This window comes from Lagopus muta, chromosome Z (assembly GCF_023343835.1).
Source record: "Lagopus muta isolate bLagMut1 chromosome Z, bLagMut1 primary, whole genome shotgun sequence".
Lineage (NCBI taxonomy): Eukaryota > Metazoa > Chordata > Aves > Galliformes > Phasianidae > Lagopus > Lagopus muta.
In genome coordinates, this window is record NC_064472.1 from 27,987,010 (window position 1) to 28,000,421 (window position 13,412).

Below are 13,412 nucleotides of genomic sequence, written 5' to 3' on the forward strand. Positions count from 1 at the left end.
GCAGCACTGAATAAGTTGAAAATTCAAACTTCCATTGTCAGGCCAGGGAAAAAGACACCTTTCTTTTGTAGGTATGATAATGCCAGACCTCGTACCAGTTCAATGACCATGAAGTACATTTCCAGAATTAGTCATACCACACCCAATGTACAGTGGCATATAGAAACATTACTTTTGGAATGACCTACGTAAAATACAATCCCTTTAACATTTCACTTAATATGAAGGATATAGAAATGGAAAAGGAATGAAATTATGTGATTGTTGTATGCCATATTAGTCTGAATAAGCAAGAACAATCAGGGGTAAGCAAATAATGGATCTTCCAACACTTGAACATACACTGCATTCACCAGAACTATCACAGGTGACTCTTAATCACCTTCTTTCTGTATATGAATCTTTAGCGGATCCAGACAAAACACCACCAAACTTAATTTCTCACTTAATGCCTACTTGTGTGAAAAATGGCCACCCTTCTTGCAGTCTGAATACAGGCTTGAACATGACATGCAGAAACACTTTCTGTCACTAGATGTCAATGAAACCACGTTTAAAGATACTGCTGCTGCATTTGGATGCACAGTTCTTTCACTCTGGCAGTGCAAGCACCCATGTTATAGCACCTTGTTCCCCAGTCTATGTGGTTATATCTGAGCTGCATGTGCACTATATGCTCTCCAGTCTATTTAAAACAGTTAACATTGTATACTATTTGATAAAGTGTGGAAAAATTCAACTCCACAATGACATACCTTGCAGATTTTACAGTATTTTCATATATTTTCTACACCTTTTTCTTTTCTTCCAAGTGATGAAGATACTCTGTAACAAGCACCTCCACACATTGATTGCTGATTTGGTTTAGTTTTGGGAGGAGGAGGGAGGGGGATTCAGATCTTGAAATTATTTCTAGATCTTTATTATAATCCAAATCAAGGAAATACACATTCCAATTATCTATGTACCAGTGGCTCTCTTCTGAAGATTGCCAATGGGAATATAAGAAGCATACCTTCTACAGCTGTTCCCCAGGCTATACCAGAAACAGTTTATTCAACCTGCCCAGAAGCTATGAAGTATCTCCATTTAGCTTAAATTGAAATTTTTCAGATAAGGCATTCTCTATAAGACTTCATGTTCACTTGTTTGCCCAATCAGTTTTAGAATTGGACCCAAATTCATCTTCCAATGTAGGAATTCACATGGTAAAATTCTATTTGGTACCCTACTTTTTCAACTGGAAGGCAGGGAATCAAAATTACAATAGATTAAGTCAATAGCACTGGGAGGCCTGTGTTCCTTTTCATTTAGCAATCCTGCTCTGCAGTCTGAACAACTGAAGCTGTTTCTTTTCTAGATAGAACTGTTTCCCTAGCTGGCTCAACCTCCACTATTGGAACTGGCTCCCTAATTCAGACCACAGTAAAAACTTATTTGGCAGAGGAAGTTTTCAACTTGTAACAATACAGAATATAATGAATAATTAATGACTGCCAACTTCATGAAAGCCTGTGGGAATACAAGAAAAACTGTTCACAGCAGAAGCTGTGGAGCAAGATAAACAGCATAGAACCAAGGACACCTCTAGAAGAAAGAACATCTCACGGCTCTGATTGGATAAGTGCCTGTGTGAACGGCTGAAGAGTGTTTTGTAGAATGCTCTGTTGACATGTAAAGGTGGATGGGAAAGTTGTAGGGGTGAATGGGAAAGCTAGGAAAAGAAAACTTGTAAGTGATGTGAGAACTTGTAATAAACGATTTGGATCATTCACATCTGAGTCCGTGCATCAGACACTGCCAAAGCCTACCTTTTTGATATTGGGAATTTACTAAGAATGGCGTTTTTCCCATTTCTTTAAAAACTACAGTTAAGTAGTTTTTAGAAGGAATGTTTCATGAGCTTATTATAGACTTGAGGAAAACCAAGACAATTTAGTACTTCAGAACGGGAATTACACAGATTCTCTGAGATCATCAACTTACATTTTGGTGAATTTGACTTATACTTTAAAATCAAATTTTGGGTAAATAACTTACCTTGAGCGTATCCTAGCTGAAAACAAACTGTGGTACATCCTCCTTTGCACAAACAAGTTTCTCACAAATCATACTGAATTTCCCACTGACCAGGATTTCTTTCCTTCCCAAGAGTTCATTCTGTTAGTACATGAGTTTATATTACTAAGGCATTCCTCCACAGATGACACAGCAATGGTCACTACACATGACACTACTTTAGGCAATTTGGACTAAGACACTTTTTTTTTTCCTTTTTGTAAAACTCTCTAAAACTGTTAGTTACAGGATTCCTCCCTTAAATTATAGTAATTTTAAACATTTGACAAAAATTCCTACATAAATTTCTCAAAATTTTCAAAAGTTCATTTAATATGCTTTAAAACTAGCACAATTTACTAGTAATTTCAAAAGTCAACTATCCAGTCAGTTGAACAGCTGATTTAAACTTTAAATGTCACACCAATCAAACTGTAAAGGACTGAACTTAAAGGAGAGTACCTGCAACAAACCTGTATATAAAATATACTATCTTATTTTCTTGTCTTTCAAATCTATTCAAGATTGAAGTAGTGTTAGAAGCTTTTTTTTTTTCCAAACCATCAACCTCATCACTATTAACCTCCTTCAGCAGGTTAATCCTTCAGCAGGGTTTGTATGAGATAGCCTTTTCCTTTCAAAGAAGCTATGACTTATTTATGCAAAGTGATAACTACCACAAAAAACAAACAGTTTCTGTACAGAATTGATGGTTCTTCACTGCTTATACAGATGAATGAGGTATGGGAAAATACACTCCAGATAGTAAAACCACCAGCACCTCAAGGCACATTAAGGAAAAAAATATCTGAGAAACATAATTATTAAAAAATAGGCTATCGTTCAGATAGTACAGATTTATTTGAAACAGATTTAATCTTCATAAATAACTGAAAGTTGATTCTAAAATCTCTTGACAGCAATATTTGAAGAGAACTAAAAAGAAAAAAGAAAGAATTTCAAAATGATGCTCAAGTATTGCAGTTTCCTAATGATATCAGAATGGTTCACTTTTGAACCTTCAGAAAGCTGAGAAGTTTTATCACTACAAGCAATTGACTGTTTCCATGAGCCTCTTCAAAATGACAAATGCATCTCAGGCTTCTGTTTATTGTTTTTAACTAGCACTCCAGCTTTGAACAATTTGCTTTAACTAGAGACTTTAAAGCTGTCAGAATGACTGCATTTTCACCACAGGAGGACTGACACATCCGTCCGCCAAGGAGAGGTTGAGTGAGTCTTGACTGTTCAGCTTCGAGAAGGCTCAGTGGGGATCTCATTAATGTACATGAATACCTGCAAAAAGTATGTAGCCAGGCTCTTTTCAGTGTGCTCAGCCTCAGTACAAGAGCCAATGGGCAAAAACTGAAACACAGGAGGCTCCATTGGAACATCAAGAAGCACTTTGTTACTGTGCAGGTGACTGAGTTCTCCTCCAGAAGATCTTCAGAAGCCACCTGGGCATGGACCTGGGCATCCCTCTCTAGAGTCCCTGCTTTAGCAGGGATTGGACCAGATAGACCCAGAGGACCTTTCCAACTTCATCCATAAATATGAAAATATGAAAAATAAATGCAAATGTATTAAACAAACAATAAATAAATAAATAAATAAAAATTTGTAGGCTTAAAAGTAGAATACGACACAGAGCTGAATGTTAAAATATAGAAGCCTTCCCTTTAAAATTATCACAGTGTGTTCATTCAGGAACAAGTCTATGATTTGGGAGCTATGATTCAGTAGTAATCCAAGTCTAGCCATATAAAATTGTCCATTTCACAACATGAAACTGCAGGTCGATAACTGCAATGCAATTTCCATTTTGTTCCATGTTAATCCAGGTAGGCAGCTAAACACGACACAATTCACTTGCTTACTCCCTCTGCTTGGTGAGATGAAAAAGAGAATCAGAAAGGCAAAAGTGAGAAAATTTGTGGCTTGAGATAAAGACAAATTGATAAAGTTAAAGCCACACATTAAGCAAAGCAAAACAAGGAATTAATTCACCAATTCCCACTGGCAGGTAGATGTTCAGACACATTCCTGAAATGCAGGACTTCATCACAACTAACAGTTATTCGGAAAGACAAAAGCCACAACTCTGAAAGTCCCTCCATTCTCCTTCACAGTTTTTATTGCTGAGTATGATGTTACACAGGATGAAACACTCCTTCAGTCAACTGTGATCAGCTGCCCTGGCTGTGTCGCCTCCCAACCTGTCATGTACCCCCAGCCTCGACAGTGTTTGAGGGAGTGTAAATAACAGAAAATACTCTTTGTACAAGTGCTGCTCAGTAATATCCAGAACATCGCTGCATCATCAACAGTGTTTTGGTCACAAATCCAAAATACAGCAACACATGAGCTATTCTATCCCAGCCAAAAACAGAATAGCTACCAGTAAAACCAAATTTCTTTTTCTGAGGACTGTAAGTAGTCAAATTGTGATAGATCATTACAAGTAGCTTGTAGATCAGTTTATCTAAATAACAAATGAACCTTAGTTGCACCGATAAAAAAAGCTGAGCTACCAAGCAGATAATAAGAGGACATCGTAGTTCTTGCAAAGCGTTCCTATCATGGCAAAAAATATATCTAAATAAATGCTCTGTCTCTGGAAAGCAACTTATTCAAAAGAAATTGAAGTGTTATTGGTTTGCATGAAAAACATTCAGATCTTTTCTGTTTGTAGCCATATGTATTCATGGCATGTGGTCCATCATTGAAAGGACATCCAGAAAAAAACAAGATTTCATTTTTCTCTAGATAACAGGGATTCTGCACCCACAATGCTGCTTCAGTTTAGATCAGGGGCTATTTCATCTTTAATTCATCCGAATATCCAGGTAGTAATACTAAGTTTAAACTCCACTTTTGCTATCTTTCTAAGTATATTTTTTGAGCTGCTGTGTACTCCCAGAAGGTGCTTAAGGCACAGACAAAACTGGAACACATCTATTGAGTACACAGATATGTCAATATTTTGCTCTAGGGGAAGGTCTACATTGAGAACACACAAGAAAATCAGAAACAGCATTGCTTCCTACAGCCAACGTTTCTCACTGAAGATAGAGAGATCACTGCTGGGATCATACATACATCAACAGTCACTAATTGTCCTCAGCATCTCCACCAGCAGCCTCCCACTCACTCAGCTCCTGTTAAGCACAGGTCCTGAGGGCTTTTGTTCCTTGCCTCAGCTACACTGTAGGTTTAGATACCTCCAGATGCACTTCCTGACGGGATACCAGGCCTGTCCCACCTCCTGGATGGGCCCCTCAGACCTAGGATACAGGTTTATCTTTATCCCCATCCACTACTCTTCATAACTGGATCTGCTAGTTGGATCCCGGGTCTGACAAACTGCTGTCAATGGACCCAGCACCTGTTCTGTGCTTTGGTCAGTGAAGGCACTGCCTGACTGTGCAGCACTCACCCACTGCTCCTGGAAGCTGTCAGCTGCTCCCTGCTAACAGTCTGACTTTGTCCATAGCAAAGCACAAACTGTATTAACCAGGGATAAGAGCTAACATGAGTTTCTGCACATGAGGAAACACAAAGCAGAATATATTTGTGGAAAACACCGCAGTATTGTGGGCTCCCTCCAGCACAGGATATGAGATCACTTTTCTGTGTTCTCAGTTTTTTGCGTAACACAAGGAACTTCTTCCTACATGGGCATAAATGTATCCCAGCAATTAACTGTTACCCATGCTGTAATCCACACTCCCCTCAAGGACAGCCCTAAAGCAGGAATCTCAAGTGGTTCTTTCATTAATTACCCTTATGTCGGTCAGCAATAAATTACTTTAAAAAAAAGTTTGACCGAACGCATTGCCAGAAGCTCATTCGTTCTTATCTGAGAAGTGTATCCTGGTCCCCAAGCCGTGCTCCACCCCACGATTTAATTCTTCATCTGTCAGATAACGGGGATTCAGGCATCCCACAGAAGCTGAGCCTGCAGAAACAAAGCACCACGTAACAGCGCGGGTGAAAGACCACACCAAACCAGAGGCAGACAAACACCAGCCTGCAATAAAAAAAAAACACACGCACGACGAGCAGAAAGGAGCAATATTTAATTACCGACTCTCGAGGCACGGCCCCGCAAGCGGGACCACGTCTCATCCCGCACGGCAGCGCCGCGCACACATTGGTCCCAGCGGCGGCGCGGGGCGGGGCGGGGCGGCCGCGCGGTTCCCCGGGCACCACCCCTTCCTCCCTCCCACCGGCCCGTCCGCCACCGTCCCGGCGCCCCGCCCCGCCCCCTGCCCTTTGCCCCCTGCTGTCCCAGCGCTTCCTGTTCACAACCACGTGGGCGCGCTGGGCGCCGCGGGGCAGTGCGGTGGCATGGCGGGCGGCGGTGGTAGCGCGCAGTGTCTCAGCTTCGCGGGGTGCAACTTCCTACGGCAGCGGCTGGTGCTGTCCACGCTCAGCGGTCGGCCGCTGAAAATCCGCAAGATCCGCGCCAAAGAGGAGGACCCCGGTCTCCGCGGTGAGCGAGGCGCCGGCAGAGTCCCTAAGGGTGCGGGTGGAGAGAGTGGCGGAGCCGAGCGTCTAACCGGGCGCTGCCACGGAGGGCGAACCCACCCGCTGCTCGGCCCGCCGCTAAGGAGGGATCCGGACGGCAAGGGCCGGGTGTCGGCCGCGGGACGTGCCCGCTGCGTGCCCGAACGGGATCACTTGAGGGCCCGGGTGAGGATCCCTGTCCTGGGAGCCTGCAGCCGTTTGGGGAGCCTCGCGGCAGGCAGCCCTTTGCTCCCATGCGGAGCCCTCGTTCCTCGTGGATACTTGCGGTGCACGGCGGCACGATGGGGCGCGGAACGGCTGTGTTCTGAATTGCATTTGGGGTTGTGTTCAGTTGTGGGCGTTCCTCTTTGGTAGGTGTGTCAGCGTTTGGGCGTTGGTAATCCAACGTGCAGTTCACTCAGCTTGTTGTGACCGGAGCGTTTGCAGTGAAAGCCTTCTGAACTCTGAGGGCCTAATGTGCTCACGAGGATGCACTCCGGAAAAAGTCCTATCACTGCTGTGTGAACTTTCCCTCCATGATAACGGAGAGCAGGACCAGCACTGTGTGATATATTGACACACTGCAATTTCTGCAAATAGGTCTTTCCTTTCTTTACTGTATCCAGACAGCTTGAACAGAAGGAAGACGGATCACTGGTTGGGAAGCAACAGAGATCAGGATCAGGAAGTCCTGCCAGTCACTGACATGGGCATGTGCACTTGGTCCTTGAAACTGGCTGGGTTCTGAACTCTGCATAAATTCAAGCTCTCCTTTGTGTTAAGCCTATGCCAGCCCAGGATCTTGGAATACTTCAGTACAAGCACTCAAGATATGCTTGTGCTTTCCCATGTCTTTCGGCAGGAACCCATACACACAGGAGAAACCAATTAGCACCACACAAACTTCTGTAATATAGACTGTAAGCAAAAAGAGAGAATCACAGAATGGCTCAGGTTTGAAGGGTCCTCAAGGATCATGAATCTCCAACCCCCCTGCTACATGCAGGGCCACCAACCTCCCCATTTAATACTAGACCAGGCTGCCCAGGGCCCCATTCGGTCTGGCCTTGAACATCTCCAGGGATGGGGCATCCACAACCTCTCTGGGCAGCCTGTTCCAGCACCTCACCACTCTCTCTGTAAAGAATTTCACTCTGACAGAGAACCTAAATCTTCCCTCCCTCAACTTAAAACTATTTTCCCCTGTCCTGCTGTTATCAACCCTTTCAAAGAGTTGATTCTCCTCCGTGTTCTCCCTTTAGGTGTTGAAAAGCTGCAATGAGGTCACCCCGCAGCCTTCTTTTCTCCAGGCTGAACAAGCCCAGCTCCCTCAGCCTGTCTTTGAAGGGGAGGTGCTCCAGCCCCCTGATCATCTTTGTGGCTCTCCTCTGGACCCTCTCCAACAGCTCCCTGTCTTTCTTGTACTGGGGGACATCAACTCCAGAGACGTGATGGGAAGAATTAAGTTTTTGTAGTCTTAGCACTGCCATTGATAGTTTTGAAAATGGAAAACTGGAATATCTCCAGGTAGCTTGTGGTTCCCATGCTTCAGTAGTGCTTCACATCTGAATAGCAGTTCTAAACTGTGTTACAGAGGATAGTGGGAAGCTGTCATTAGCTTGTTGTACTTGGGGTTTTACGTGGAGTTCTGTTGGCTAGGATTTGTACGTACATGCAAACATTACCTTTATTGTAAGCAAAATGTAACTTGTCAACAGCTTTATCCTGGGCTTGGGTGATCAGATGCACCAGCTTCTATCATTTGCTCTCCATTTGCTTAATGCAAAGGAAAATGTTTAAGTCTGGTATGCTGAAGTTTCTTGCTGTTTTCAGGAGTAAATTTAAGTAACTATAAGATTATTTCTTTGTTCTATTCCTCAGACTTTGAAGCATGTTTTATTCGCCTTATTGACAAAGTGACAAATGGCTCTAGGATTGAGATAAACCAAACAGGTGAGGTCTGTTTTCTCTTCTTCCTCTGTTGCAGTCTTCCAGGCTCTATTACTTGAAGTAAAAATTGCAGCTTGACAGGTAGGTGTTTAGATAGCATTGACTCCATGAATTAGATGTTACTAAGCACAGAAGCTTTTTAGTAAAGAAATACATATAAGATCATGCATCTTCAGAGTGCAGTGCACTGAAGCTGAGGGTAATATTTTGTTTAATATGTAGGATCTCCTAGCAGAGGAAAGTAACTGAACCAAGCCAGTACTTGCCAAGTCATGTTCCTAAGAGGAGTTACAGTTACTTTGATCAAGAAGCATCCCATGTAGGAATCTCAGTTGTGTAGATTATGTGTAGATTTTCAGGACTGGTTTGTCAGTGAAGTGGATAATATGTCACTGGATATACTGAGACAGGTTTTCAACAGAGCATAATTTCATTCTATCTTCTTTAAAAGATTGTTGCTTTTAAAGATTGTTGTTTAAAAGATAGTTGCTTGTTTCAGCATTTTGGGGATAGTTAGAGTTTCTTAATTATGGAGGAGGGCAGGAAGGAGGAGAAATGATGTACAAGACAAACAGTCATCTGCCTTGACCCATTTATTTACTATGGTCTTTGAAGTAGTGTGGTGGTAGTGCTGCCAGTTTTCTATAAAATCTGCTTTCCCTGGTTGTAAAGTGTCTTTATACTGCAGTAATGGCTATCATGCTGACATTGCTTTAATTTTCTTTTTTTCCTCACTGGCTTCTTTCCCAGGTACTACTTTGTATTATCAGCCTGGTCTTCTATATGGGGGCTCACTGGAACATGACTGCAGCCCTAGCCGCAGTATTGGCTACTACTTAGAAAGTCTTCTCTGTTTGGCACCCTTCATGAAACATCCACTGAAGATTGTCCTGAGGGGAGTAACAAATGATCGAGTAGATCCTTCGGTAAGTAATAAAATGTAAGTACTGGAGGAGGATTCTTTCTTTCTAAATAAAGATTAGGAAGAAGTCTATAAAGTATATTGTGTTTTTTTGTGATCTTTTACAGCATGCAGTATTACTGCATCTGCCAACAAGCTGTCTAGATAAAACTACTGAACTGTACTGAACTGTTCCATTTTTGCTCTCCACATTACATTCGATATTCCACTCTTTGACTTCTGTTCTATACTGCTTCTGTTTTCTCATTTGGAAACTCTAAATGTCATGTGAAGCCCTTCCACTAATTCACTTCTCCCACAGTTAGGGAAAAGTTTACATCCCATTACATACTGATTTGCTATAAAAAGAAGAAATTGTCTATAAAAGTTGGCTGTGACAAAGAAGGAATCTTCGATCCTTTTAGAATCATAGAATGGCTTATATTGGAAGGGATATTAAAGGTCATCTGATTCTAATTGCCCTGCCATGGGCAGGGTTGCCAACCACAGCCCCATCCAGCCTGGTTTTGAACACCAGAAACGAAGCATCCACAGCCTCTCTGGACAGCATCTTCCAGTGCCTTGACATCTTCTTAAGTAAAACATTTCTTCCTAATATCTAATCTAAATCTAGCCTCTTACAGTTAAAGCCGTTCTACCTTGTCCTGTCACTATCAGATTGTGTAAAATGTTGGTCTACCTCTTTCTTATAAGCTCCCATTAAGCATTTGGAGGCTGCAGCGAGGTCTTTCTGCAGCCTTCTCTACTCCAGGCTGGACAAGCCCAATTTCCTCAACTTGTCTTCATAGGAGAGGTGCTCCAGCCCTTTGATCATCATCATGGAATTCCTCTGGACCCTCTTCACATCCCTTCTGTACTGGCGGTCCCAGATTTCCAGGTGGGGCCTTACCAGTGCAGCACATAGGAGCAGGATCACCTCTCTCCCCCTGTGGTCCCCCTGTCTTGATGAAGCCCAGGGTATTATGGGCCTTCTGGGCTACAAGAGCATGCAGTTGGTGCATGTCCAGTTTTTTGTCCAGAAGACCTGCAAGTCCTCTGCAGGGCTGCTCTCAATGAGTTCTTCTCCCAGTCTGTACTTGTATCTGAGATTGCCTTGACCCAAGTACAACATTTTGCACCTGGCCTTGTTAACCTCAGTAGATTCTCACGTGCCCACTTCTCAAGCATGTGCAGGCCCGTCTGGATGGTATCCCTCCCTTCTATTGTGTCAGCTGCACCACTCAGCTTTATGTTGTGTGCAGACTTTTTAAGGATGCACTCAATCCCACTGTCTGCGTCATTGATGATAAAGATGTAGAGTGCTGGTCCCAAGATGGACCCTTGGAGGACGTCATTTCTGATCCCATTCCACCTGGACATAGAGCCACTGATAACAACCCTCTGGCTATGAGCATCCAACCAACTCTTTATCCACTAGTAGTCCAGCCTTCAAATCCACCTCTCTCTCCAATTTAGAGACAAGGATCTGGTGTGGGTCCATGTCAAAGGCTTTGCACAAGTCCAGATAGATGGCATCAGTTGCCCTTCCTTGGTCCACCAATGCCATCACTCCACTTAGAAGACCACTGGACTGGTCAAGCATGATCTGCCGTTGGTGAAGCCACACTGGCTGTCTCAGATGTCGTCTTCATCTTATATGTGTCCATGAGGATCTGCAGCGTTATCTTCCCAGACAGAAAGCTCACAGGTCTAGTTCTCTGCATCCTGCTTTTTCCCTTTCTTAAACATGAGAGTGGTGTTTCCCTTTTTCCAGTCACCAGGGACTTCGCTTAACAGCCATGATTTGTCAGATATGTTGGGGAGAGGATTGGCAACCACATAAGCCAGTTCCTTCAGAACCCTAGGATGCATGTCATCTGGCCCAGTACATTTGTACTCATCCAGTCTCTTCAGGTGATCTCAGACTTGCTCTGCTCTTACACTGGGAGGGATTTTGCTCCTCTGCTTTAGAAGCTCAGGGACATGAGAAGCATGAGAACCTTGACTTTCCATGAAAACTGAAGCAGAGAACTCATTAAGTATTTCAGCATTCTCTGTATCTGAGAAGGCTAGCAGTCCTGTTTCTTTTATCAGAGGGAGTATACTCGCCTTTGCCTGTTTCTTCTGCCTAACATATCTAGTGAATCCTTTCTTGTTAACACATTCCTTGCCAAGTTCAAGTCCATCTACACCTTGGCTTTCCTGCCTCCATCCCTAGTGCATCCTTCTGCACTTTTTCCGCTTGTCCAAGGGGAAGAATGGAGGGAAAACCAGTGTTAATACTTCGTGACTAGTTTAAGATGAACAAGGCATTTTTCCTCTCGTTCTTCATGTATGTGCCTCTCTAGTTCACATTCATAGATATGAAAGGCAAGGCACCTGCTCACCTGTGTTGGAGGTTATGTTGTCTGTTCGGTTGGATTTTGAAGTTTAGCTTAGTTTGTAAGAAGGATATTGTATTTTGTTAACACATGTCTATATTTTGAAGTTATGTTAACTCTGTAAGAGGCATCCTTGTCTACATCTGTCATCTGTGGGTAAATGGGCAAATTCAGATCTACACATATGACAACTTACAGATTTAAACATGATTGCTCATGTACTATCCATTTTGAGCTCAAAAAAATAAGGTGGTTCTGCCAGCCTCTCATCCCTATCTCCTGCTTTCAGCCATGCACTGTTGTTGATTCCAGTGCTGCAGACACTTTTCAGAGCCTTCACTAAGCCAGTTCCCTAACTAACTGGCAAAATAGCTGACATTCCCTGCATTTTCTCAAGGAGGAATCCAGAAGTGAAGTGGGCAGTGAGAGAAGTGGAGTCTCTGCCTTATGGTAACAGTGGGCAGTTAGGCTGACCCAGGGGCATTCTGAAATCTACTGTCATCCCTGAGCTCACTACTTTTACAGCTGTGAAGTTACTTCCAAAAATATTTGTTGGATGCAATAGCTGTGCTGTGGGTTTGAAGTCACTCTTTGCAGGACTTCCTTTGGTCAGAAGGACATAGGTAACATGGTAATCTCCTGCAGCGGGGAGTGGAAGTGGTTGAGGGAAGAGGAAAGGTATTGCTGAAGAATGGCTTGTGGAAGGAAAACTTTCAACTGAGTTCATTGAGTCATAGATCAGGCTGGTTGGTGGGGTAGAAGTATAGATTTGTTTGTTTACATACACTGATATTCCACCCATGACATGCAATGAAGAGCATTTTGGCAACTGGTGTCTGTAGTGATAATTGTGCAAACAGTGATGAGGAGGATACTGTGGCTTCTGGAATACAGGATAATGTGCACTTGTGCAGGTTGGGAGTGGCAACATTAGTGTGATACGTCCAAAATGAGTGAGAGGGATAATGCTCTGTTAGGAAGACATCTCCACATGGCTTCAGAATACCAGCCTGAACCATTCACTGGCAACTTGTGTTTAAATTACGTTTTTTTTCTGTGACCACAGGTGAGACTTGACCCTGAACAGTTTGTGGGACCATTTGTATGGGACTGACATGCATAGCTGATGTAGTTTTGAGTTTCTCTGTATAGACAGTATAGGGAGGATGGGAGGGATATCTTTCTAAGGCTCCTTTTTGACAGGAGTGGTAGCAGCATGCAGTTCCTCACTCCTGTATTTCCATTTCCTTCTCTCCAGTGCTGTTACTGTGACAGATTCAGAGTGCTACAGTTGGTTTGTCTGTAACTGTTCTTAATGGTTGAGTTTACAAACATTAGGTCATGGGACTTTCCACAGAAATGACTTTTCTGATGGCTTGAGACTGGTATGTAAAGTTTGGGCTTGGGAATGATGAACTTCAGTGTTAATCAGAATTAAGCAGTTGTAATTCCAGGAAAGCAAAAGTTTTTCCTACTAACTCCTCTCACCTTTTTTTTTTTTAATTTGCTGAACTCTGGTGCATTGCACACAATATAGGTCCAGTCACCAAATGTAATGTGTGTATGGCAGGGGTAAACAGCTCTGCTGTTCTGTGCAGAGCTAATAACTATAT

General features: G+C 43.0%; 1 protein-coding gene across 3 annotated transcripts in view; it reads left to right on the top strand.

Annotated features, from left to right (window-relative positions):
- The first annotated feature begins 6,346 nt into the window (after nucleotides 1-6,346).
- RCL1 (RNA terminal phosphate cyclase like 1) overlaps nucleotides 6,347-13,412 on the top strand; it is a 34,973-nt gene continuing 27,907 nt past the window's right edge. For all 3 annotated transcript variants that reach the window (XR_007373924.1, XR_007373925.1, XM_048931402.1), the window contains exons 1-3: nucleotides 6,347-6,553; nucleotides 8,449-8,520; nucleotides 9,268-9,443. Coding sequence is in view for 1 of the 3 variants with exons in the window: in XM_048931402.1 (XP_048787359.1) it covers nucleotides 6,409-6,553; nucleotides 8,449-8,520; nucleotides 9,268-9,443 (393 nt within the window). In the remaining 2 variants the exon portion in view is untranslated. The remainder of the gene's footprint in view (nucleotides 6,554-8,448; nucleotides 8,521-9,267; nucleotides 9,444-13,412) is intronic.